General features: G+C 42.4%; 1 protein-coding gene across 3 annotated transcripts in view; it reads left to right on the top strand.

Annotated features, from left to right (window-relative positions):
• The window catches only part of plcb1 (phospholipase C beta 1), a 958,218-nt gene that overhangs the window by 128,330 nt on the left and 804,967 nt on the right, over positions 1–24,921 (top strand). For 2 of the 3 annotated variants that reach the window (XM_063056184.1, XM_063056186.1), the window contains exons 1-2: positions 8,199–8,638; positions 10,002–10,051. The exons of the other annotated variant lie outside the window; for it this stretch is intronic. In XM_063056184.1, the coding sequence (XP_062912254.1) occupies positions 8,535–8,638; positions 10,002–10,051 (154 nt within the window). In that variant the 5' untranslated portion in view covers positions 8,199–8,534. Of the gene's footprint in view, positions 1–8,198; positions 8,639–10,001; positions 10,052–24,921 lie in introns of those variants that run through there. 3 annotated transcript variants of the gene reach the window in all.

Genomic DNA, 24,921 nt, shown 5'->3' with positions numbered 1-24,921 from the left:
TGAGGGGCCACCTGCATCTGACCAGTGATCTTGATAGTTCATCTTCAGTCACTGATATTGACTGCATTGTTGCTCAAAAGATTAATGACTCAATTTGTGATGGATATTCACTATCCAGGGCAGGAACCTTTAAGCTGAACTCTGCTTTTAGCACAACAGGAAAAAACCGTTCAACGTTCATGTTTATTGTTAATTTTTAACTAGTGTTATTTAGCCATCGTCTTGAGAACAATACATCCAGCTCAGGAAGCCTATTGTTAACTTGGCTGAGAATGCCAACTAGTCAGAATAAACAACGTAAACACGAGAAAATCTGCAGATACTGGAAATTCAAGCAACACACACAAAACGCTGGTGAATGCAGCAGGCCAGGCAGCATCTCTAGGAAGAAGTACAGTTGACGTTTCTGGTCAAGACCTTTGTCAGGACTAATGGAAAAAAGAGAGATAGTAAGAGATACCTAACGGAAAAAAGAGAGATAGTAAAAGCTATCTAATGGAAAAAAGAGAGATAATTTAAAAACACAAACACGAGAAAATCTGCAGATGATGGAAGTTCAAGTAACACACGCAAAATGCTGGTGGAACGCAGCAGGCCAGGCAGCATCTATAGGAAGCAGTACAGTTGACGTTTCGGGTCGAGACCCTTCATCAGGACTAATGGAAAAAACAGAGATAGTAAGAGCTTGTTTGCTGGTAGTATGTCCTCCTTGGTGGTTGAGGGTCGTGGGGGAGGAGTGGGGGGATGGCCTCAGTGAACTCACTATTCGAAGTTGGATTGCTCACAGCTATACATTTTTGACAACAGAGTCTAAAGTGGCAAATCAGTCTTGAATTATAGGTTGATGTAGTATAATCACCCCAGGTGATGGTACTTTTAGACATCTGCAAGACTTCAGATCTTGGCTTGTATAGGTCTTTAGGACAGGTACACTTGATGCCTAGTGTTGACCATATTGATTTTTTTTAAGCGCGTCGTACCAGACATGCAGCCATTCTTGTCTGGCATGTGCTGTCAGGATTAACCGGGTCACGTTATGAATGTTCCTGACTCGACCCTTATATTTTTTACGAGGCCGAGTGGCTAGCTTGATACTCAACCCTGCACGGATATAAAATGTGCTGGGGGGGTGGCCCGACCTGGATTCGAACTCGGGAACCTTCGCTCCGGAGTCTGGCGCTGATCTTACTGCGCCACCAGCTGGCCACCATATTGATAAAAAGCATATACTCAGTATCATCACGTTAATGTTTTTTTTTCCCTTTACCTATCAGCTGCAGTCTAATAATGGATTCCCTTTTAAAAGCATAATCGATAACTTGTAGGAGTTTGTCCATTGATGTAAATTAAAATACTTTCCTTTGCTGACCTTTTAGGCTTTTGTTTGTTACTCTTCATTACAGATTACCTGGTGGTTTTGTATTTTGTTTCTGAAAGAGGCAGCAGTGCTTATGAAATTGCCTGTAGTTCCACCTAAGCCTCCATGCATGTGTGAAAGAGAACACAATTCATTGATGCTGGGGAGAATGAAATTTTAACTTAGTGCTTAGGTGCCTATTGATGTTCAGTGCATCATTACAAAGCAAAGTAAGCAAAATTTTTCAGGTGCTACACACATAAAAGTTGCTGGTGAACGCAGCAGGCCAGGCAGCATCTCTAGGAAGAGGTGCAGTCGACGTTTCAGGCCGAGACCCTTCGTCAGGAAGCCTGCCTGGCCTGCTGCGTTCACCAGCAACTTTTATGTGTGTTGCTTGAATTTCCAGCATCTGCAGAATTCCTGTTTGCGTTTTTCAGGTGCTTTTATTTTTGATAAAGCAATTGCATGAGCCTGACCATCTCTGGAATATGGAAATGTATTAGCTTTTGAGAATGGAATAACTCCCTTGAGGCTGTGGTGCATCATCGATAGAGACCCCACTCATGAGTGCCTTTCAGCTTGTGCACAGACCTACTTGTCGCCACGGCCACATGGATTACCATGGTTGCAGCCGACTGATATTGCTTGACTCAAAGGCAAAGCTTTTCAAATCCCTGCCACTTGATGCTGCATGTAACATTGTGGCTTCATAAGGCTCCTGTTGGAGCACAGTTGCTGAAATATTCAATAAGATACTGAACGCTTCCCACTTGCCTTCTCCAGGGACTGGTCAAATTATGCTTGGCCTTCAGTTCTGTAGAGCTGTGCTTGCATTTGGACAGCCCTGGGGCTTGGCCCATAAAATCCCATGAGGGAATGGCAAAAACATGCAATTATACATTCCAGGGCATTCAACTGTAGGATTATCTGGGGCAGGGGAAGTGTTGGCTTGGTCAAATAGAGAAGCTCCAAAAAGAGCAGAAAGCAAGCCAACGCTGCAGAAACGTTGCAATTTAGGAACATGGCAACCATGGCTACTGTTGGTGGAGCCAGGAAATTGGAGGATTTACGAGACACCACGGTGAAAAGATGTGTGGAGTTGACTCTGAGCTGAAGTGCTGGTGGAACAATGGGATAAGTTGTAGAAAATTGGAAAGTAAGGCTGTGGACTTTGGCCCTTGCCAAGCCAGGAGCTGATACTGCCTAAAAAGCACATGAGTGGAAAGTTTGTGCCAATTAGGATACCGACATCAGTAGGCAACAGTTTAAGAGTGAATTACAGGCCTTGAACAGAAATACCTCCTGCAGAACTGCTGGTCATAAAAACAGGAGCAAGAGTAGGCCACCCTGCTTGTTCTGCCATTCAATACAACCATGGCTGATCAGTTCCAGCCCTCAACTCTTCTCCCATGCCAGTTCCCATTGATTCGTAATTCCCCAGTTTTTGAGGAGGCCCTGTATGCAGCCCGGGTGGATAAAGTGGTGAAGAAGGCACATGGGTTGTATCATGGATAGCGAAAATATTGGTCAGGCCACACTTGGAGTTTTGTGTGCAGTTTAGGCCTTCGAACAATAGTAAAGATGGGAATGCACTGGAGGAGATTCATAAGGATGTCTGCGGGATTGGAGCATTACGGTATAAGGAAGGACTGGATTTGTTTTCCCTGGTACTGAAGAAGCTAAGGAGTGACCTGATAAAGATATAAAATTAGAAGAGGGATAGAAAAGGTAGACTGTAAAAACTTGGTGGGGATGGCTAGATAAGAGGAAATAGGTTTAAGGTGAGGGGAAATCTGAGGGAGAATTTTTTCTCTCAGAGTCTGTGGTTGGAGACTGCTTGATTAGTTAGTGGATACCCTCATGGCATTTAAGAAACATCGAGGCAAGAACTTCAATGACCAAGACAAAGAAGGTTACAGAATGAGTATGGATAAATGGGATTTGTACAGATAGGTAGAATGGTCAGCATCTACATGGTATGTTGAAGAGCCTGTTTCTGTGCTGTATGACTCCAGAAGTTTATTCACATCCTCTAAGTACCTCCAGTGATCTGGCATTCACAACTAGCAAGGGAAGAGAATACCAGAAAATCACCACCAATGATGACAAAGTGTCAAGACTCCATGTTCCACATGGGTTCAGCAGCAGTTGGTTTCTAGGCACTCATTTGGTGTTCATGTTCTTTCTAAATTCTCTCTTCTCCCAAGTCATATCCTCAAGTACAATAATCAAAGATGACCCAGAGGAGGAAGTTTAAGGCCTACTGTGGCAACCTGGGAATGTCAATTGTTTATTAAACTATTGTGAATGAAATAACATTCCTCTTAATTATGATGACCATGAAGCTGGGGACACGAGGAATTCTGCAGATGCTGGAAATTCAAGCAACACACATCAAAGTTGCTGGTGAACACAGCAGGCCAGGCAGCATCTCTAGGAAGAGGTACAGTCGACGTTTCAGGCCGAGAGCCTTCGTCAGGACTAACTGAATCTCTTACTAGCTCTTTCTTCAGTTAGTTCTGACGAAGGGTCTCGGCCTGAAACGTCGACTGTACCTCTTCCTAGAGATGCTGCCTGGCCTGCTGCGTTCACCAGCAACTTTGATGAAGCTGGGGGTTGTTATTAAAAACCCCAGATGTTTCTCTACTTTTCCCTGAGAGGGAAATCTGCCATTTTTTACCTGGTCTGGTTTATATCTGACTCCACTCCCAGAGCATTTGTTATTCAGTTGGTAAAACTGCGCTGTTTAAGCTACAGCTGTTCTAAAACTGGATCACTATAACCTTCTCACAGTTAGTTGGCAAAAGACAAATAAATACTGGTCTTTCTTGAGGATACCCTTGCTTCCTCCAGATTCAAGCTTCAAGATTGTTTAATGTAGCTTCCTGTACAGAATTGTAAGGAGAACAAAATAATTGTTACTCCCAATCCGAAGCAGCCCAAAAAAATATACAAAAGATGAGGAACACAATAATACTAAAAAAAAACACAATAATTAAATACAGAAGATAGCTTATATAAACAGATTGATTGTATGTCCATAAAGTAATGCTGGACTGTACATAAGGTGACTGACAGGAAATAATAAAGTGGTAGAGTGAATGGGTGGAGGTGTTGATCAGCCTGACTACATGGGGAAAGTAAGCTTTTTAAACTGGTTTTTAACCTGTAAAAATAATCATATCCTGTTAACTAATGTGTTAACGGTTGCCTACCTTGGATTGTTCTGCCATCAAATATGACCTGGGGGTGGATAAAAGACCATTGCTTACTCTAGGGGTTCTGACTGGGCCACTATCTTACAGTAAGCACACTTGCTTGTTATTTATTTCAGTCACAACTGAACTTAATGTAGACGATAATAAATATGTGAAGTACTTGAACTAAATAGTAGTCACTCCACGAGTCAGTCAAGGATGCATTCTTCACAATGGAAAGAACATTCAGGATCTGATTACCTGTAGCACCAGTGGGCATATATTTAAATAACATTGAACGGTATTGTTTTACGTTTCCCAAGTTTGTAAAATGTAGGAATTTCAATTTTCCAAGTAGATATCTTACTGGTTAACTTATTTCTCCAACAGTCCTCTTAGTGACAGCCACAGGCTTGCAGCATACTTAGGTTTAGAGCTGTTGACACCCACTGGTCGAAATATAAACTGCCTCTCTGCTGAGTTATTAAAGTGTATTATTTCCAGAGCACCAGACAAGACAGGTGTGGGGCATGAAGGATGTGCAAAATGGTTTTCTATCCACTTATCTAAATAAATTATGCAAGTAAAATACACTAATGTATAGAGCATCTGGTACAGTGCCAGCACGCGTTCAAATACATCTTGGTATAATTGAAAGGACCTGTGAGACAAGTTGTCTTATTTGTAAAATATGGAGGTCAAAGTTACTTTACTGAGGTTCCCGTATTCTTGACAGCATGCTGTTTTTCTTTATTGATCTGTCACCGGAAAGCCAAATATAAGTATTTGTCTTTATTGAGTTTGGTAGCTGAGGGAATGATTAAAATATCAAACAATGCTGATAGGTGAGTGAGATTCACCTTTGTCCATGTTCAGCGGCAATGGCAACTTCTGTTTACGTTTGCATGTTAAAATTGGCAGGAGAGAATGAGCAGTGAGCCAAAGAGGGAAGCAGGAGGGGAGAGCAGAGGCATCATTTTAGTGCTTGAATGATCTATTCCCTGAGGTACCCACAGCAAAACTTTCACGTAGTAACTTTTCTCATGGTTCACTGGTACAGTGCCTTCATCTGTGGATCAGAAGCTTACAAGTTCTGGTATGATTTGCCTAGTTAGTGTCCATAATGTTAGCTCGGACTCTGGTGCAGAGTTGAGGGAGTGAGGTAGCTTGTCTGACACTACATGTGCTTAGGCTGCCACGTGACAGCCAGTCACAGGTCTCACGTGTGCTGATGATGTTCCTTCCTTCATTACACCGGTGATTGACGTGGATACGCTGTGGATGTTTCTCGATTATGTGCCGATTTAGAATAGCAAGTGGCTTTGAAAATGCCCTTCCTTTCCATAAAAGGATACAGATGAAAAATTTCACCAGGGATTCAATGTCATTGATTTATTAGAAAGTGGAACTGTGCAAAATTTTTTTGAAGATTTTTTTTCTTTAAAACACCATGACAGCTCTGACTTCAAACATTTGCTCTATGATAGGGGAACTGCCAAGCCAAATTGGATCCCCCTCCACTCTCACCCCAGGAGTCTCAGACTGTGCCAGAGAATCCCGAGTGGAGGTCATGATACTCCTGCCATTCTGTTGTGCTAAAATACCTTGGTGAGCTGTTGGATACCTTGCTGGAAAGAATCTATCTCCCCGGGACCCTGGGGAGGGACTTTGTTAGTTAGCAGGTAGTTAGATGATGAACAAATCACTCTGTCAACTCCACCCTGCCCCACTTTATGTCCACATACAAAGGTTGATCCCAGCTCTTGTGACAGCCCATTGGATGATTCAGCCCTGAGTTGAGCACTGCAGTGGCCTGCCTTGTAGCCACCAGCAGCGTTTGATGGAGTCTGCACAGCGATAGCCTTGTTGGTCATTAAGTCCTGGCCAACCATCAAGTACCTATTTATTTCTTGTACGCTAAGCCTGCTCTGACCTGTCGTTCTCCCCACATTCCCAACAATTCCACCCCTTGCTCTGACTCTGCAGCTCACCTGTGTTCGTCCCACATGTCTCTGGGATGTGGAAAGAAACCTGAGAACCCAGAGGAAGCCTATGTGCTGACAGCGAGAACATGCAAACTTTGCACAGGCGGCTTTGGAGGTCAGGATAAAACTGTGTCACCAGAGCCCTGAGGCAGGAGTTCTTCTGTGTAAAACTGTGCTGCAGCCTTTAGCCACTGAAGAGAGCTGATGTGACGGTGCATGTGTTCCGTTAGCTCAGAGAGCTATTACTCACGCAGGTGGTTCATATACCTGCCGATGAAAGCAGCATTGCCTCAGACAGGTGCTCAATGCATACTGTGGATTCCAGAACCAGAAAATAATTTCCTTTTTAACATGTGTGTTTTATTGCATTTAATTAGATTGTGTGGGCATTGCTGGCAGGTGCAACACTGTCAGAGTATCATTAATAGGCAGAAACCAAGAATGGGGAACAGCCTTCCAAGCTGTGAGCAATAACTGGCTCTTTTTATAGATTTGATACATGATCGCAAATGTAAAACAGTTGCTTCCTTTCTCTCTGCATGAACACAACTTCACCTGCTAGTTTTTATCTTTCTTAATGTCTATTCAATAAATAAAAATAAGCAAATTAATTTGTGATCAGTCCAACTGATAACACAAATACAAAACTGGGTTGTGAAGGTAATGTCTCCAACAGACACTGCCAAAGACTTCAGTGATGACTTATGTTCCCAGACATTTGTAGAGATGAATGTTATTAAGAGACCTTGTTACATCAACTTTCTGTGCAGTGTCCTGTTTGCAAGAATCTCTCCTGATGGGAAGGAAAGGATTAGTGTCCAAGAGCCGCTTCAGCCAAGGATGATGGGCTTTGACCTGAAATATTTTTGTTTCATGCTCTCGGATCCTTCTGTGGTCTCACCTTTCATTACCTCAGTCACTTGCTTGAAGCCAGCCTTCTTCAGAGACCTCTGCATCATTCGGTTTCTTGATTCTTGCTCATTTAGAACTGCATACAGAAGTTAAGCATTCTTTGATTCTTTGCAAAATTAATTATGGATTATATATAAAAATATGTGAATGGCATACACCCTCGTGCCACCACGTCATTTGCGTCTGCCTTGCTAAAAGTAAAGAAGTGAAGTGTACATGTTCTTCCCATGTTTTTCTTTTGATTAGTTTTATGTTTTGGAGTGGTACATAACAGTGGCGACGAGTAAGTTTTGAAACTAACTTAAGACAACTACCTAAATGTTGAAGCGCAGCAAGATGTACAAGTTAAAGCAAAGCATAGCAAAACATTTGAGTTTAAATAAAAGTGCCATGAGACGTTCAAGTGGAAAAAATGCGGCACATCTTTAGGAAGGGACAGAGACAGTTGTGTATTTTTAAAAAAACAGAAAACGGATGAAATTCACTGGTTCATGAACAGTACTGGGTGATAGTAATCATAAATTTAAAAAAAAACAAATGGCCAGCTATATCGGAAAGATGGACACGGTTGATTGCACGAGAGATAACTGGCTAATGTATACTGAGCAAACTGAGCAGTATTTTGAAGCAAATGAAATAGCCAATGAAAAGTGAGTGCCAGTTTTGCTGAGTGCATTGGATGGAAAGGTATACAAATTGTTTAGATATTTGACGACTCCAACCAAACCTGCCGCAAAATGAGCTTTGCTGATATTGTGAAAGTAATGCAGTAACATTTCGAAATGAAACCATTTGAACAGTGGCAGATGCCTCAAGGACAAAGGATGTGCTACAGTTGTGTTTTTTTTTAGGATTTGTCAATTGTTATAACAGGTTCCTGTCAAACCTGGCTACTGTGCTCCATCCCTTAAACTTGTTACTGCAGATTGGGAAGAAATGGCATTGTGAGGTGGCCTTCCAACTGACAAACATGGTGGTAACGTCAGACGCTGTACTCACACATTATGATCCACATCGTTCACTAACAGCATTGTCTGTTGTGATCTTTTCCAGTTTCTGAGCCTGAGAACAGAAGAATGCCAGATGATTATCTTCAGGCATACTGTGCCCACCTGGGTGAGCTGCATAAAGACATGTCAGAGAAACTTTGACACCTTCCCATTGTTTTTGCTGGATTTCACCGCCAGGTTAGGAGGTTCCGCTGCAAATATTGCTGTATTTTTTTGGATGGTGGCACCCTGGGAGGCGTCTAGAGTGTTCTGGGGAAACACCATGTCAGGAGTTCCCAACCTGTGATCCATGGACCACTTGCTTAATGGCATTGGTCTATGGCATAAAAGAGATCGGGAATTCCTGCAAAACATTGAGGTGCAGCATGGAATGATTTGGCTTGCGACTCTGCTGCCGAGCTGCCAGGGAATTTATGGGTTTTTAACTGAACAGCTGCAAGCATCCTTTTTGTTGCTTGTATAGCTTGCATTTAAATGCTCCTAACAGTGTGCATCTCAAATAGCCTTTGACAACCAAATCCAGCTCCTGACTTTTGTGTGTAGCTTAACTATTAAGCCTGGTGGACCCATTTCTACCGACAGGAAAATGGGTAAAGACAGGTGACTGGTGCCTTAAAACCACTGATTCTGGCAGATGGGGCTCATCAGTCGTGGTTGGCAGTTCATCTAGGAGAAGGAAGACTGTGATCTGAACCCTCCGCTGCCTTGTAGCTATACCAACTCATGGGGAAGACTTCAGGAGTAAACCCCAAGATAAAATTTGGAGTCCTTAAGTCAGTCCTACATTGACTTCAACGTTGACCGGCAACTCCTTCAATGTTGCTGGTGCCAAACTATATCCATCTCTGCCGTTCCTTTGGATTCGTCAGCTGTGTGAAGAGGAGGAGCCTGTTGTATGGGGAACAGCTCACTCTCCATATTGTAATGCCCTAACTTGTGTACTGGCTTGAGTATCAAATTGGACAGCTAGGACGCACATTCATGGTTGACCCTAACCAACCGAGGCCAAGAAGATAGCTTGCACGTGCTTGCAAAACTCTACAGAGGAGTTGGGGCAGATTTTTTCTTTGTCTGAGAGGTGTCCCTCAGTATTAAGGTCGTTGGACCTGGCAGAAGTTAAATACAGTAAAGGCCCAGAGGAATACCTTTAAATTAAAATGGCTAGAAGAGGAACCATTTGGATGTAGCAGCAGGTTACTGGTACAATCACCCTGCCTGTCAGTGCCAATAACATTTTAAGAGCGTGATTTATGATTGCAAATTGGAAGGCAGATTGCTCACCCACTTAAACAAATGCAGTTGTGTTTACTTTGAGTAAAAAGCATGAAAGCAAGCAAACATTTTCAATCACAAAGACTACCTGAGACATACTTAGCGGGGCTTGACTAGACAGTTTATAAGAATAGTTGCCTGTGAGTTCCAACTCCTAAAGATCTTTTTGATGATATAATCATGCTTTATGTTTTTCCCAACTAATAATATTTATCCTCCCCTCCCCTCCCCTCCCCTCCCCTATTCTCCATTCTGCTTCCACCTTAAGCCAACAACACAGTCGAGGAATAAAGGAAGCCAGATCGATTTCTGCAAAAGGTGCGTGGCTGGCTCCAGTGGGTATAATATCATTGTGAGAACCAAAACCACCTTGAAATGGTCACAGTCCGGAGCAAACCAATGTCAAGCAGTTCCACACTCAGGGAGAAGTAAACTATAAATGTTCCCCAGCTTTATCAATCAACATCTCAAGCTTGACAAAAAATGAAGATTCTTTGAACACGTAATTGCTCATCAGGATGCAAGTCAGTGGAACATCCTACCCTGAGTGCCTAGCCCATGCATACTTAACAAGGGCATTATGCAGATAACTTTTGGCACATCTCTCTGCACTCCAACAGTCCTGTTATTGATTGATGTATTTACTACTGTTTGTTATACTTTTCGAATATAGAGCACAATACGTTTATGTGTGGCATAATTATTACAGTAGCCAAGGCAAGAGAAGTGGACATTATGCTGTTAATCATGACCTGATTTATGATCTACCCTACACACACACTCTTATTTCTTCAAGGTTCCTTCTTTGCATAATATATTCACTATCTGGGGCCATGATAATTTCCCTACTAAATCTTAAATCACTGGGACCATATGGAGATGATATTGACATTATGTTTTAATTATTTAGCAAAATTTAAAGACTCATGACTCTTCACGGATGAGAGCCTTCGTTTGGAGAAAGAAATGAATGAGTTTTGCTAGTGCGGCTTACCAAGCTTGGTCCCAATCTACAATTCAGCTGGTGTATGAATGTAGACACCTGCTGCAGAACATAATAAATCACAGCACCTTTGCATTTATCTGTACAAAAAAATGCAGAATCCATAGAATTCATAGTATTCATAGTAGTCATAGTCATACGTTATTGATCCCGGGGGAAATTGGTTTTCGTTACAGTTGCACCATAAATAATAAATAGTAATAGTCAGAAATAATAAATAGTAATAGAAAAATAGTAGTAAATAGTAATATGTAAATTATGCCAGGAAATAAGTCCAGGACCAGCCTATTGGCTCAGGATGTCTGACCCTCCAAGGAAGGAGTTGTGAAGTTTGATGGCCACAGGCAGGAATGACTTCCTATGACGCTCTGTGCTGCATCTCGGAGGAATGAGTCTCTGGCTGAATGTACTCCTGTGCCCACCCAGCCCACCCAGAATCATGGAATAGTGCAGGCTGCTTGGCCCGCCAAGTTAATACTGGCCTACATGGAGGCATTAGAGCACATCTCCCTGCTCTTTTCCATATTCGTAACTTTTTTCTGCTATATTCAGTTCCAAAAATCTGCATTCCAAGTCCTAGCCACTCAATTCTTCAGAATTCCTTCCAATTCACAGCTTAACCTCTGACTGGAAGAGTTTGTGATGTTGCATGGTAGTGTAGTGGTTTACACTGCCAACGGTCACCAGTAGGTGTTCAATTCCTGCCGCTCCCTGTAAATAGGTTGTATGTTCTCCCTCTGACTGTATGGGGTTTCCTCTGGGTGCTGTGGTTTCCTCCTGTATTCCACAGGTGTACCGGTTAGGGTTAGTAAGTTGTAGGCACGCTGTGATGGTGCCAGGAGCGTGGTGACACTGGTGGGCTGCCTCCAGAGCAATCCTCAGACTGTGTTGGTCATTGATGCAAATGACACATTTCACTGGATGTTTCGATGACATGTGATAAACAAAGCTAATCTTTCTTTGTTTAAGTGCCATTCAGTTGCTGCAAAACATGATAATCTGGAAACAGAATGTAAAAATATTCTTCTACTTATTATCCAGCTGATACTTTTGTAATTCAATTTGTGGGCAATGGATTGAAACTACAGATGAGAGCCCTTTCTATATAATGAAATTGGATTTGAGGACTTTTGACATGACGTTGATGCACAATTAGACTGGATCCAGAGTGTAGCCAAATAGGAAACAAATGGTTGATAGTAAATTACCTTGAAAATGGGTGTGGAGGGAGTAATTTTGGGTCAAGAGGTAATGGTTTAAAATAATTGGGGAAAGGTTTAGCATGGATAAAAAGAAAGATTTTGCACGCAAGGAATTGTGATTCATTGCCACAGTTTTGCTTTCAGTCCCTCCCCTGATGAAACTCTGCTGCAAATTTGACAACTCCTCTATAAATATATATATATTCTTGCTCTCGCTCTCTCAGCGTTGCAGGTGTGTTGACTTCATTTTGAGTTCCCCAATCTAAGTAGCAAATGGTCCGAAGTCAGATGCAAATTAAGTAGGTAAGTTCATTCTTATTTCTTACTTTTTTTTCTTATTTAACTCTGAGAGCTTATTGGGTATTGGCAGGTATTATTGGGTATTGGCAGGGCCAGTGTTCTGTTCTGGGTGTCAGATGTGGAATTTTCGGGAGACTTCCAGCCTCCCCGATGGCCACATCTGCACCTGATGCATCGAGATGCAGCTCCTTAGAGACCAAGTTAAGGGACTGGAGCAGCAGCTCGATGACCTTCAGCTTGTTACGGAAAGTGAGGCAGTGATAGACAGGAGCTACAGGGAGGTAGTCACCCCAAGGCTGCAGGAGACAGATAAATGGGTGGCTGTCAGTAGAGAAAAGGGAGAATGTCAGATCACGGAGAGCATCCCTGTGGCCGTCCCTCTTAACAATAAGTACTCCATTTTGAGTACTGTTGGTGAGGAGACCTACCTAGGGGAAGCAACAGCAGCCGAGCCTCTGGCACTTGAGTCTGGCCCTGTGGCTCAGAAGGGCAGGGAACTGAAGAGGATGGCACAAGTAAAAGGCGACTCTATTAGCTAGGCAGACAGATCGGCAATTCTGTGGACATAAAAAGGAAACACGGATGGTAGTTTGATTCCCAGGTGCCAGGGTCTGAGATGTTTCTGAATATGTCTACAATATCCTGAAAAGGGAGGGTGAGCAGCCAGAAGTTGTTGTACATATTGGTACCAATGACATAGGTACTAAAAGGGAGCAGATCCTGAAAACAAAATACAGGGAGTTAGGAAGGAAGCTGAGAAGCAGGACCTGAAGGGCAGTAATCTCAGGATTGCTGCTTGTGCCACGTGACAGTGAGGATAGGGATAGGGATAGATTGAGGTGGCAGATAAATGTGTGGCTGAAGTATTGGAGCAGAGGGCAGTGATTTAGATTTCCGGATAATTGGGACCTTTTCTGGGGAGGTGGGACCTGTACAAAAGGGACTTGAATCCAAGGGGGTCTAATATTCTTGCAGGCAGGTTTACTAGAGCTGATGGGACTAATATAGCAGGGAGATGGGAACCAGTATGATAGAGCTGAGGATGAGCCAGCAGGTTTACAAGCAGATGATGGGTGTAACATGAATGTAAGGAAGGACAAGCCAATGATTGGGTACAAATGCAGACAGAGCAAAGAGTTAAATTGTACCACAGAGGCAAAATTCAAAAGGTGAAGAATGCAGGACTGAAGGCGCTGTACTTAAGCGCGTGTAGCATTCAGAATAAGATGGATGAACTTGTAGCACAATTATAGATTAGTCAGTATGATGTTGTGGGCATCACTGAGTCGTGGCTGAAAGAAGGCCATAGTTGGGAGCTTAAGATCAAAGGATATACTTTGTACCGAAAGGACAGGCAGAAGCGCATAGGCACTGGTGTGGTTCTGTAGGTAAGAGATGGAATTATATCTTTAGAAAGAGGTGACATAGGGTGGAGTTAAGAAACTGCAAGGGTAAAAAAACCATTATGGGAATTATATATAGGCCTCCAAATAGTAGCCAAGATGTGAGGTTGAGATTGCAAAGGGAGCTGGAAAAGGAGTGTAATAAGGGTAATGACACAATTTTAAAAGGGACTTGGGTATGCCAGGGGATTGGGAAAATCAGGTTGGTGTCAGATCACAAGAGCGGGAATGTGTTGAGTGCTATGAGATAGCTTTTTGGAGCAGCTTGTGCTTCAGCCTACTCGGGGAAAAGCTGTCTTAGGTTGGCTGTTGTGTAATAATCCAGATCTTATTAGGGAGCTTAATGTAAAGGAACCCTTAGGAGACAGTGATCATAATTTGAGAGGGAGAAGCATAACTCACACATATCAGTATTGCAGTGGAATAAAGGAAATTACAGAAGCATAAGAGAGGAGCTTGTCCTGGTGGATTGCAGAGGGATACTGGCAGAGCAGAGATGACTGGAGTTTCTGGGAAAAGTTCACAAGGCACATGATAGATATGTCCCACAGAAGAAGTTGTTTTCAAATAGCAAGGGTAATTGGAAATGGCAGATGAACTTAACAGGTACTTTGCATCTCTCTTCACTGTGGAATGTTCTAGCAGTGTGCCAGAGGTCCATGAGTGTCAGGGAGCAGGAGCGAGTGTCATTGCTATTACAAAGGAAAAAGTGCTAGGCAAACTGAAAGGTCTTGAGGTCTTAAGTTTGCAGATGATACAAAGATAGGTGGAGGGGCAAGCAGTGCTGAGGAAGCAATGCAATTGCAGCAGGGAAGAATGGGCGAAAAGGTGGCAGATGGAATATAGTGTTGGGAAATGTATGATAATGTGTTTTGGTAAAAGGATCAATAGTGCGGACTATTATCTAAATGGGGAGAAGGTTCAAACATCAGAGGTGCAGAGGGACCTAGGAGTCCTCATGCAAGACTCCCAGAATTTACAGTTGAGTCTGTGGTAAAGAAGGCAAATGCAATGTTGGCATTTATTTCAAGGGGAATAGAATATAAAAACAAGGAGATAATGCTGAGCCTTTATAAGACACTGGTCAGGCCGCACTTGGAGTATCATTAACAGTTTTTGGCCCCCTATCAGAAAGGATGTGTAGTGATTGGAGAGAATCCAGGTTGATCCCAGGAATGAAGAGGTTAACACACAAAGAGTTTTGGCAGCTTTGAGCCTGTACTCACTGCAATTTAGAAGAATGCATGGCGATCTCATTGAAATCTGCCGAATGTTGGAAGGACTTATAGGATGGATGGGGAGAGGTTGTTTCCGATTGTGGGGTTATCCAGAGGGAACAGCCTTAAAATTAAGGGGTGACCTTTTAGAACAGAGGTAAGCAGAAATTTATTTAGCTAGAGAGTAGTGAATCTGTGGGATGCTCTGCCATAGACTATGGTGGAGGCCAAGTCTGTGGATATATTTAGGGCAGAAGTTGATAGTCAGGGGGCATCAAAGGATGTGGTGAGGAGGCAGGTATGTGGGGTTGAGTGGGAACTGGGATCAGCCATGATGGAATGGCAGAGCAGACTCGATGGGCTGAATGGCCTAATTCTTCTCCTGTGTCCGATGGATGAAATGGTGGAGTAGACTCAATGGGCCAAATGGCCTAATTCTGCTCCTATATCTTATAGTCTTATGGATATTTCATTTTCAGCCGTCACGTCGTAACTTTTGTACCTGTGGTGTCTCCTTAATTGAGTTCATCACTTTGTCCCACTCCACTGTTCTCTCTCTCTCTCTAAAGGCCTGCAAAGGAGACTAATGCAGGGCTTCAATCTGAAACATCGACAATTCCTTTCCTCCCATAGAGGTAGCTAGATCCAAAGAGTCCTGTGCATTGTTTCAGATTCTAGCATCTGCAGTCTTTTGTGTCTTTGGCAGTCATTTATAATGATTTGACTCATGCCGTCTCAAAGAGTGAATGGAACAGGCAAGAAATGGAAGCAGGAGACTTCAGGATGCTGAAATGTGGAGCAAAAAACAAACTACTGGAGGAACTCAGCTGGTCAGCAAACATCTGCAGATACGACCTGACCTGGTGTTTTTCTCAAGCAGATTGTTCGTTGCAGGAGAGGATTGCTTATCTTTTCCACAATCATTTTTCTTAAGGCATGTCTTTTTAGTACAATTTAAAATTTACCTTTAGTCTATTTTCACTTGAGCCATGTTTGTTCTGGCCCACTAGAATTACCTTGTTCCATGGGGTTAGTGAATTGGAGTAATTCAGTTGGTACCAGCAAAGGCCATCTGGGGTTCTTAGACAACACATACAAAATGATGGAGGAACTCAGCAGGCCAGGCAGCGTCTGTGGAAAAAAGCACAGTCGACGCTTTGGACCGACACCAAAGACTCTTGCACATCTCTATAGATGTATGGTGGGGGGCATTCTGACTGGTTGCATCACAACCTGGTGTGGAAGCTTCACTGCACGGGATCGCCAGCGGCTGCAGACTCAGCTGGCTCCATCATAGGCACAACCCTCCCCACCATCCCGAACCTCTTCAAGCGGCAGTGCCTAAAGTAGGCAGTATCCATCACTGAGGACCTTCACCATCTGCGACATGCCCTTTTCTTGTTACCACCGTCGGGGAGAAGGTACAGGAGCCTGCAGGTCCACACTCAATGATTCTGAAACAGCTCTCCCCCAGTGCCAACAGATTTCTGTAGTCTCTGAACACTACCTTTTCATTCCTTTATTTTGGCATTATTAATATTGTAATTTATAGTAATTTTATGTCTTTGTACTGCTGCCGCAAATCAACAACTTTCACATCATCAAGGTTGATTATAGTTCTGAATGTGATTGGTTTTGACAAGAGGAATGGGGTACGTGCAAACAGAAATGTTGCTTTTGCTCAATTTAGCAAGTCTGCCAGTCTATCCTGTAAGGCTCTTTATTATCATTCACTTTCCTCTTGTGTTACTGATGTTCTTGAGGCCAGTGTGGAACTTTACATCCAGCAGAGCTGGTGGATCTATGCTATAAGTAGTCTGTAATACATTGTAATGTGGGAATAAGCAATTGATGGCATCAAATTCTATCTTTGGCTCTTGCCATGGGCTTCTGGTATTACAAGTACTTGGGAGCTCAGCTAATTATATTGCAATTCACATCTCTGGAGCATTTTGAGGATCAATTTCCTTGTGGGATCCATTTCCTTACAAATTTAAATACTGCCAGTGCAGAAGTCTGAAACAAAATCAGATAATTCTGCCAGTACTCAGTAGGCCAGGGAGCAGCAGGAACACAATTAATGTTTCAGCTCAGTGACCTTTTCGTCAGAATTCTTTGGTCACTGATTTACTTTGCCACTTAATGGACCTATTGCAGGGATCTATACCGGAAGTTTTTGGATGATGGAGTTGGATTGCTGCTGGTCCAAGCTATACGGGAGTACACCCAACATGCACCTTACTCTTAGAAGTACTTGGCTTTTTAAAAAATTTCTCCAGTTGCGTTTGACTTCCAGATTTATTTCTCCAATTGCATTTGACTTCCAGATTTAGTACAAAGCTTATGTGGGTGATCTGATGTCTGATGTGCAGTCTCTAAGCAGTTCAGAGAATTCACATGTTAGACCTATTGACCTTCCTGTAGAGTTGCTGCTCTGCTTTGTTTAAGCCTACCTGCATTAAACCGACGTAGCTTTCAGATACTGCTTTTCAGCAATCTGTCAATCTGTATGCACAGCACCTGCTCAGTTTCTATGATCAGTGCTCACTTTGTTTCTTAAAATAACATAAGGTTTGATTTCAAATCTTTTGCAGGTTCCAATTTGTTTTATCCCAGACGATGAACTCTGGAAATATACCTGTTACCTGTGTTTGGCTGTCTGTTCTATTGCTACCTAGTTCACTCCACATTCCCCTTATGCACACATGGATTACACAGTCGACTCTTCAGCCCTCTGGTGCATTCGCAATGGTGTCTGAAAGATTATAGTTGGGAGTTTTACTATCTCCTTGCTGCCTTTCTGTATGACATCAGGATCAAGTATCTTTTGTAGAATGAGCATCTATAATGAGATCAAAGATTAGCTTTATTTGTCACATGTACATTGAAACATACAGTGAAGTACATCATTTGCATCAAATCAAATTAAATCAGTGAGCATCGTGCTGGGCAGCCTGCAAGTATCGCCATGCTTCCACTGCCAACATAGCATGTCTCAACTTACTAACTCTAACCGTATTTCTTTGGAATGTGGAAGGAAACCGGACTACCTGGAGAAAACTCACATGGTCATGAGGAGAACATACAAACTGCTTACAGGCAGTGGTGGGAGTTGAACCCCATCTTACAGCTGGTGTTGTAATACATTACACTTAATGCTGAGCCACCACCCCTTCCAAGACCAGACTGATTCTGTAGTGTTTATCCAGTTTAGTTGGTTAACTTCCATTCTGCCTCCTTATTCAAATTTCTGCTCCTCTCTGTGAAGGGATAAGTAAGTCCTCATCTCGGGTTTCCATCTTTTCTGATCTGATCTGTTTTAATTATTTCTCCATTGGCTCCACCTTGCCTTTGACCTGTTCTACTGCTAATGTGCTTATAAACACATCAGAAGTGGAAAGAGTGAGCAATTACAAGTTCCTGGGTGTCAACATCTCTAATCTGGACCCGTCATATCGATGTAGCTGCAAAGGGGACACGACAGTGGCTCTATTTCGTTAGGAATTTGAGATTTGGTGTGTCATCAAGAGAAATCTCTACAGGTGTACCATGGAGAGCATTCTAACTGGCTGCATCACTGTCTGGTATGGGGAGGCTACTGTAAAGGATTGAAAAAAGCCGCAGAGAGTTGCAAACTTAGACAGCTCCTTCATGGGCACTAGCCTCCGTAGTATCCAGGACATCTTCAAGGAGCGATACCTCCAAAAGGTCCATCCTTAAGGACTCCCATCACCCAGATCATGCCTTGTTCTCACTCCTAACATCAGGAAGAAGATACAGAAGCCTGAAGACACACAGTCAATGATTCAGGAACAGCTTCTTCCCTTCTGATTTCTGAATGGACATTGAACCCATAAACACCACATCACTACTTTATTTTGATTTTTTGCACTACTTAATTTAACTTTTATATACACACACACACACACACACGTAATTGATAAGTTCATGGCCTAAGGTAGAAGGAGTCAATTTTAGAAAACCTAGCATGTTTATTTTTCCTACATTTACACGCTTAGTCCAGCGGTCGTAGAGCATACGGATCCCTTCTTTGTAGAAGTCAGCGTGTTGGACCTCTAGAAGTGGTCCACAGCAGGAGTGATTGATAAGTTTGTGGCCTAAGGTAGAGGGAAATGAGTTATTAACTTCAAACTTTCTGCAGTTTCACTCAGAGTTGAACTGCACGTGCATGTAACGAGAGCTGTATAACTCATCTCCTTCTACGTTAGGCCACAAACTTATCAATCACCCCTGCTGTGGACCACCTGGAGGTCCAAGACGCTCTCATTACAGGCACGTGCAGTTCAACTCTTTGAGTGATAATGCAGAAGGTTTAAAGTTAATAACTCATTTCCTTCCACCTTGGGCTACGAACTTATCAATCACCCATGCTGTGGACCACTTCTACAAAGAAGGGATCCGTATGCTCCACGACCGCTGGACTAAGTGTGTACATGTAGGAGGGGAGTATGTTGAAAAATAAATGTGCTAGGTTTTCTAAAATTGACTCCTTCTACCTTAGGCTACAAACTTATCAATCACCGTGTGTGTGTGTGTGTGTATTACTGTAATTCACTTTTTCTCTCTATTATGTATTACATAGCATTGTTGCTTCAAAGACAACAAATTTCACGACTTATGCTGGTGATATTGAACCTAATTCAGATTCTGATTCTGAAATATTATTGGACTGGGCTATCTGCTAGTCTTTCCTTCCCTGTAAGCCGTCTACTTTTGTTGCTGTTCATTCCTTTACAACAATTCCTATGTCCACCCTCTCTGCCCCCTTCCTGCCAGCCTTCCACAGACATGTGGGGGCATTTTGACAAAATAACAAAATAAGGCAGCCATAAGCAAATATAAAGCTTGGGATGAATGTGCCCTCAAAAATGCCTGAAGGCAATGGAGTAAGTGAGAGATGTAAGGAAATGCATGTGCAAAATGTTTGAAGTCAGGTTGATTGTGCTCTGGAGCTGGAATCTGAGCAACAAACAGATTGCTGGAAGATCTCAGCAGGTCAGGCAGCATCAAAGGGGGGAAAATGGACACTTTGTGTTTCTGAACATGAAGGGTCAACTGTCCTTTTCCCTCCACAGATGCTGCCTGACCTGCTGAGTTCCTCCAGCTTTTTGTTTGATTGCACTGTTGTTTTTGGAGATGGCTGAAGAGGCAATGCAGAGAGCTTTCATTAGTAAAATTAGTTTTATTTACAAATATTACCAGACAGCTGGCATATCTTTCAGATTTTCCTGTTTCAAATGAATGGTGAAATTCAGCAGAAAGATCTTCCATGATATGTAATTTCTTTTTGCAATGGAGATAATCTGAGAATAAAGAGAGAATAAACAGCTTGACTGATAATGCCATGAAGATGCATACAAAAAAGTTCTTCATTCATGTGTGCCCACCATTCACTGTTGTTTCCGTGACAATCGTTTATCCCACAATAAGAACATGAGTTTGTGCAGGTGCTTCTTGCAGGCAATTCTTGAATTCAGCATCTCTAGTTTATTTTAATTAGCGCTGGAACAAAGAACAAATATATCTGATTTCCACTTCAGAGGCTGTTGAATAATTGATTATTTCACTTAGAAGGTGATGGCAAAATTAAGAATTATGCCCAGATTTAATGAAAGGTTGAGGTGGATTTTATAATAATTCTATTCATGAAGAACATTGGCAACTACCATTTTTCTTTCATACCATAAGCTACAATTATATAACCTTAGGAGCACAAGTCTCGGTATAAAATAGCGAATCTTAAAATTGAGCTATATTGACATTGCCCTGTTCTTTCCGCTCACATCAGAAATTCTTGTTATTGCGATGCGCAGAATTGCTTATTCAGTGGATGTATAAGCAATTCTGCAGTTCTGCAGAGTATTTGGAGTGTAGCCTTAATTGGGCCATGGTCAAGCATTGTACTTAATTCTAATGAGTATGAATATTGTCATGTGGCTGGTTAGTCAAGCATGCTGGATTACAAACAATGAAGCTGCTTTGCCCAAACTATGGTTATCCCAGCAGATGTGTGAGACTCAAAAGGGAATTGATGTAACTGTGCAGATGATTGGTAAATTGATAACACAGTCAATGAACTCACCTTTAAGGACTGTTCAACTCATTTTCTTGGCATTGTTTATTTAATTATTTATTAATAGTGGTGTTATTTTTTCTTGTATTTGCAGAGTTTGTCTTTTGCACATTGATTGCTGTCAGCCTTTGTGTAGATTTTCATTGATTTCTGTCCTCCTGTGAATGCCAGTAAGAAAATGAATCCTGGGTTGGTGTAATGTGATGTATACGTACTTACGTACTGCCCATTACGCTTAGTGGTGTTGAGGGCAGCAAAGAAAGTCCTTCATCTCTGGCAGCGTGCGGGGCTTCCTTCATCATGTCAGTAGCTTCCTCTCGGTTTTCACTACTATCAGTCATGATGGAGACTCAGGAATACATCGCACTCAGATGTTGAAGGATTCTTTATTGTTTCTTTAACAAATTTTGTTTTACTAAAGTTGCTAGCCGTGAGCTGAACCCCTGAACCTAGAGGACTGGTGAGTCACTCTTTGTCTGGCCTCTACCCTTTGACCTGTTTGGCAAGGGTGACTCTACCAAGAGCCTTCTAGTATAAGGCCCTGACTCCAGCCAGCCAACACAGCTCTCTGGGACGCTGAGGCATGCAAGCCTCCAAACCCTGCAACAAGGCTGTGGTCCTCTTGGAGGCCACATGCTTCCTTTGATAATAAATTTACAAACGTACTTTGAACTTTGAAAGTGGTCTATTATTATCACATGCACTGGGGTACTACGCTTTTCATTCCATCCATACAAGTCATTTCATCACATCAGCGCATTAAGTTGGTACTGGGGACAAAAACAATAACAGAATACAGAATAATGTTACAGTTACAGAGAAAGTGCAGTGCAGCAATAAGGTGCAAGGCTATGACGAAGTAGATTGTGAGGCCAAGAGGGTATCTTATTGTACTTGGGGACCATTCATCAGTCTCATCAGTGGGGTAGATGCTGTCCCTGAGCCTGGTGGTACACCGTGATGTGACACTTGCGTATCTTCTGCCTATGGGAGGGGGTGAAGAGAGAATATCCATCATGAGTGGAATCTTCGATTACGCTGGCTGCTTTAATGAGACAACATGAAAGGTGCAGACAACATCTATGGAGACTAACCTGAAAATTCTGGTGCATCCAAGCAGGTATGCCAGGTTACAGGCCAACTATTGTTTGAATCTTTGGTTCACCAATGTACATTTCAAAGGTGGCCAAGGTTTTAGGTGCTATGGAAGGGACAATCTACATTTTCTAAGGGTAGTCCACATTTTCGTGGTTGAAAGTTTGCTACCCTGTTCATAGACAGGCTAGGAGTGGAAGACAAAAAGTCAGTGGCTTTAGGACGAGAATCAGGGTTTGGAGTTTAACCAATAAACAATGAAGTGAAGAAGGGTGAGTGGGGTGGAACGAGGCAGGGGAGATTGCTCGCAAAGAAATGTCAAGGACAAGAGATTGCAGTCAGGAAGAGGATCGTATCGGCTGAGATTGCAGTCAGGAAGAGGATCATATCGGCTGAGATTGCTGTCAGGAAGAGGATCTCAGTGGCTGAGATTGCAGTCAGGAAGAGGATCATCACATCGGTTGCGATGTCCAGAGGAATAAGAAAATTAGTGGAGAAGGTGCAATCATTTGGAGGGGGTCTTGTGGCTGAGGGAGTTGAGGTGATTGGGATTCTGAAGCTCAGGTATGTACACAATGTTAATTTTAGGACTCATGCACTACCTAAATTTTAATTCAGGACTGTGTTACTGAAATCCTGGTTGTCCCACGTGTGTTTGACAGTGATTGTGCCCCAAAAGAATGTGATCCAGTTTCGCTTGCAGTGCTGCAGACACTGTTTTGGAATTGTATCAGCCTCTGTTTTACCGGTGTGGTGGGGTTTACATCAGCCATATGTGTTTCACTCAGGGTCAATTAAATTTACAGTTGTAGAATGGTAAGTTTGCATGTTCAAGGAGTTTAAGACAAATTTAAACTGCATGATTGAGAAAAAGATCTGTTCTATTTGGAAGCTGAGCTCATTAATATAATCTGAGTAATTTACATTTTTTTGTGGCAAAATAGACCTCAGTGTTTTTATCAAATCAAGTCTGATTAAAAAATATACATGTATGTCATCTTACTGATACTTCATATTCAGGATTCAGACTGTAGTTATGTATTTCATTTTCATTCTCATAGGTAGAACCTATTGTAGAATAGCAAAAGATAAATTTTAAGAAGCCAACCTAGATTTCATATACAGATAGGATACTTGAATATTTCTTCTGACAACATTTGCTTTGAAGCCAGTATTTTGTAGTATTTTCAGTCTGGGACCAATTATCTTTGTGCATTCATAGTTAAAACAGCCCAAAGGGATGCCATTGAGCTCATTGGGCCCATGTTTGCACCCCAGCCCCAGGGCACTATTCCATTAGACATGTACCTCCTGTGTCAGGTTTCGATCTGGTTTGGAGTATATGTTTGTGAAGTAATTTAAAGTTCAGAAAGTCAAAAAAGTCAAAGTACATGTATGTCACCATATACAATGCTGAGATTCATTTTCTTGTGGGCATTCACAGTAAATACAAGAAACACAATGGAATCATTGAAGGCCGCACCCAACCGGTGGACAAACAACCAATGTGTAAAAGACAACAAACTGCAAATATAAAAAGAAAATAAATAAATAGTAATAATTATTATAAATAAGCAATAAATATTGAGAACGAGAGATGAAGAGTCCTTGAATGTGAGTCTATAGGTTGTGGGAACAGTTCAGTGATGGGGTGAGTGAAGTTATCCCTTTTGGTTCAGGAGCCTGATGGTTGAGGGGTAATAACTGTTCCTGAACCTGGTGGTGTGGATCCTGAGGCTCCTGTATCTTCCTGATGGCAGCAGCAAGAAGAGAGCATGGCCTGGTCCTTAATGATAGATGCTACTTTCCTGTGAAAGCACTCTGTGTAGATGTGCAAAATGGTGGGGAAGGCTTTAGCTATGATGTATTGGACTGTATCTAAGACTTTTTGTAGGATTTTCTGTTCAAGGGCATTGGTGTTTCCATACCAGGCCATGATGCAACCAGTCAATATACTCTCCATCACACATCTATTGAAGTTTATCGAAGTTTCAGAAGTCATACTGAACTTTGCAAGTATCTTCTGAGGAAATAGAGGTGCTGCCGTGCTTTCTTCAAAATTGCACTTGCGTGCAGGGCCCAGAACAGGTCCGATGAAATGATAATACTGAGGGACTTAAAGTTGCTGACCCTCTCCTCCTCCGATTTCCTTGATGAGGGTTGGCTCATGGACCTCCAGCTTCCTCCTCCCGAAATCAAGAATCAGCTCCTTGGTCTTGCTGACATTAAGTGAGAGGTTGTTGGGGCACCACTCAGGTTTTCAATCTCACTCCTTTATGGTGATTCGTCACTGCCTTTGATTGGGCCAATGACAGTGGTGTCATCAGCAAGCTTAAATATGGCATTGGAGCTGTGCTCAGCCTCCTAGTCATAGGTATAAATAAAGCGAGTAGAGCAGGGGCCTAAGCACACAGCCTTGTGGTGTATCTGTGCTGATGGAGTTGTGGAGGAGATATTGTTGCTAATTCAAACTGACTGGGGTCTGCAAGTCAGGAAATCAGGGATCCAATTGCACAAGGAGTTACTGAGGCCTGGGCCTTGAAGCTTATTAACTAGTTTTGAGGAAATGATTGTATTGAATGCTGAGCTGTTGTCAATGAAGAGCATCCTGAGATATGCATCTTTGCTGTCTAGATGTTCCAGAATTAAGTGAAAAGCCAATAAAATGGCATCTGCTGTGGACCTGTTGTGCTGGTAGGCAAATTGGAGCAAATCCTAGATGCTTCACAGGCAGGAGTTGACATGTTTCAATATCAACCTTTCAAAACACTTCTTCACAAAGTATGTAAGTACTACTAGATGATAGTCATTGAGGCAGGTTACCATGTTCTTCTTAGGCCCCGGAGAATTGAAGTCTGCTTGAACCAGATGGGT

Source organism: Mobula hypostoma, chromosome 8, assembly GCF_963921235.1.
Source record: "Mobula hypostoma chromosome 8, sMobHyp1.1, whole genome shotgun sequence".
NCBI lineage: Eukaryota > Metazoa > Chordata > Chondrichthyes > Myliobatiformes > Myliobatidae > Mobula > Mobula hypostoma.
This window is presented reverse-complemented; position numbering and strand designations above follow the sequence as displayed.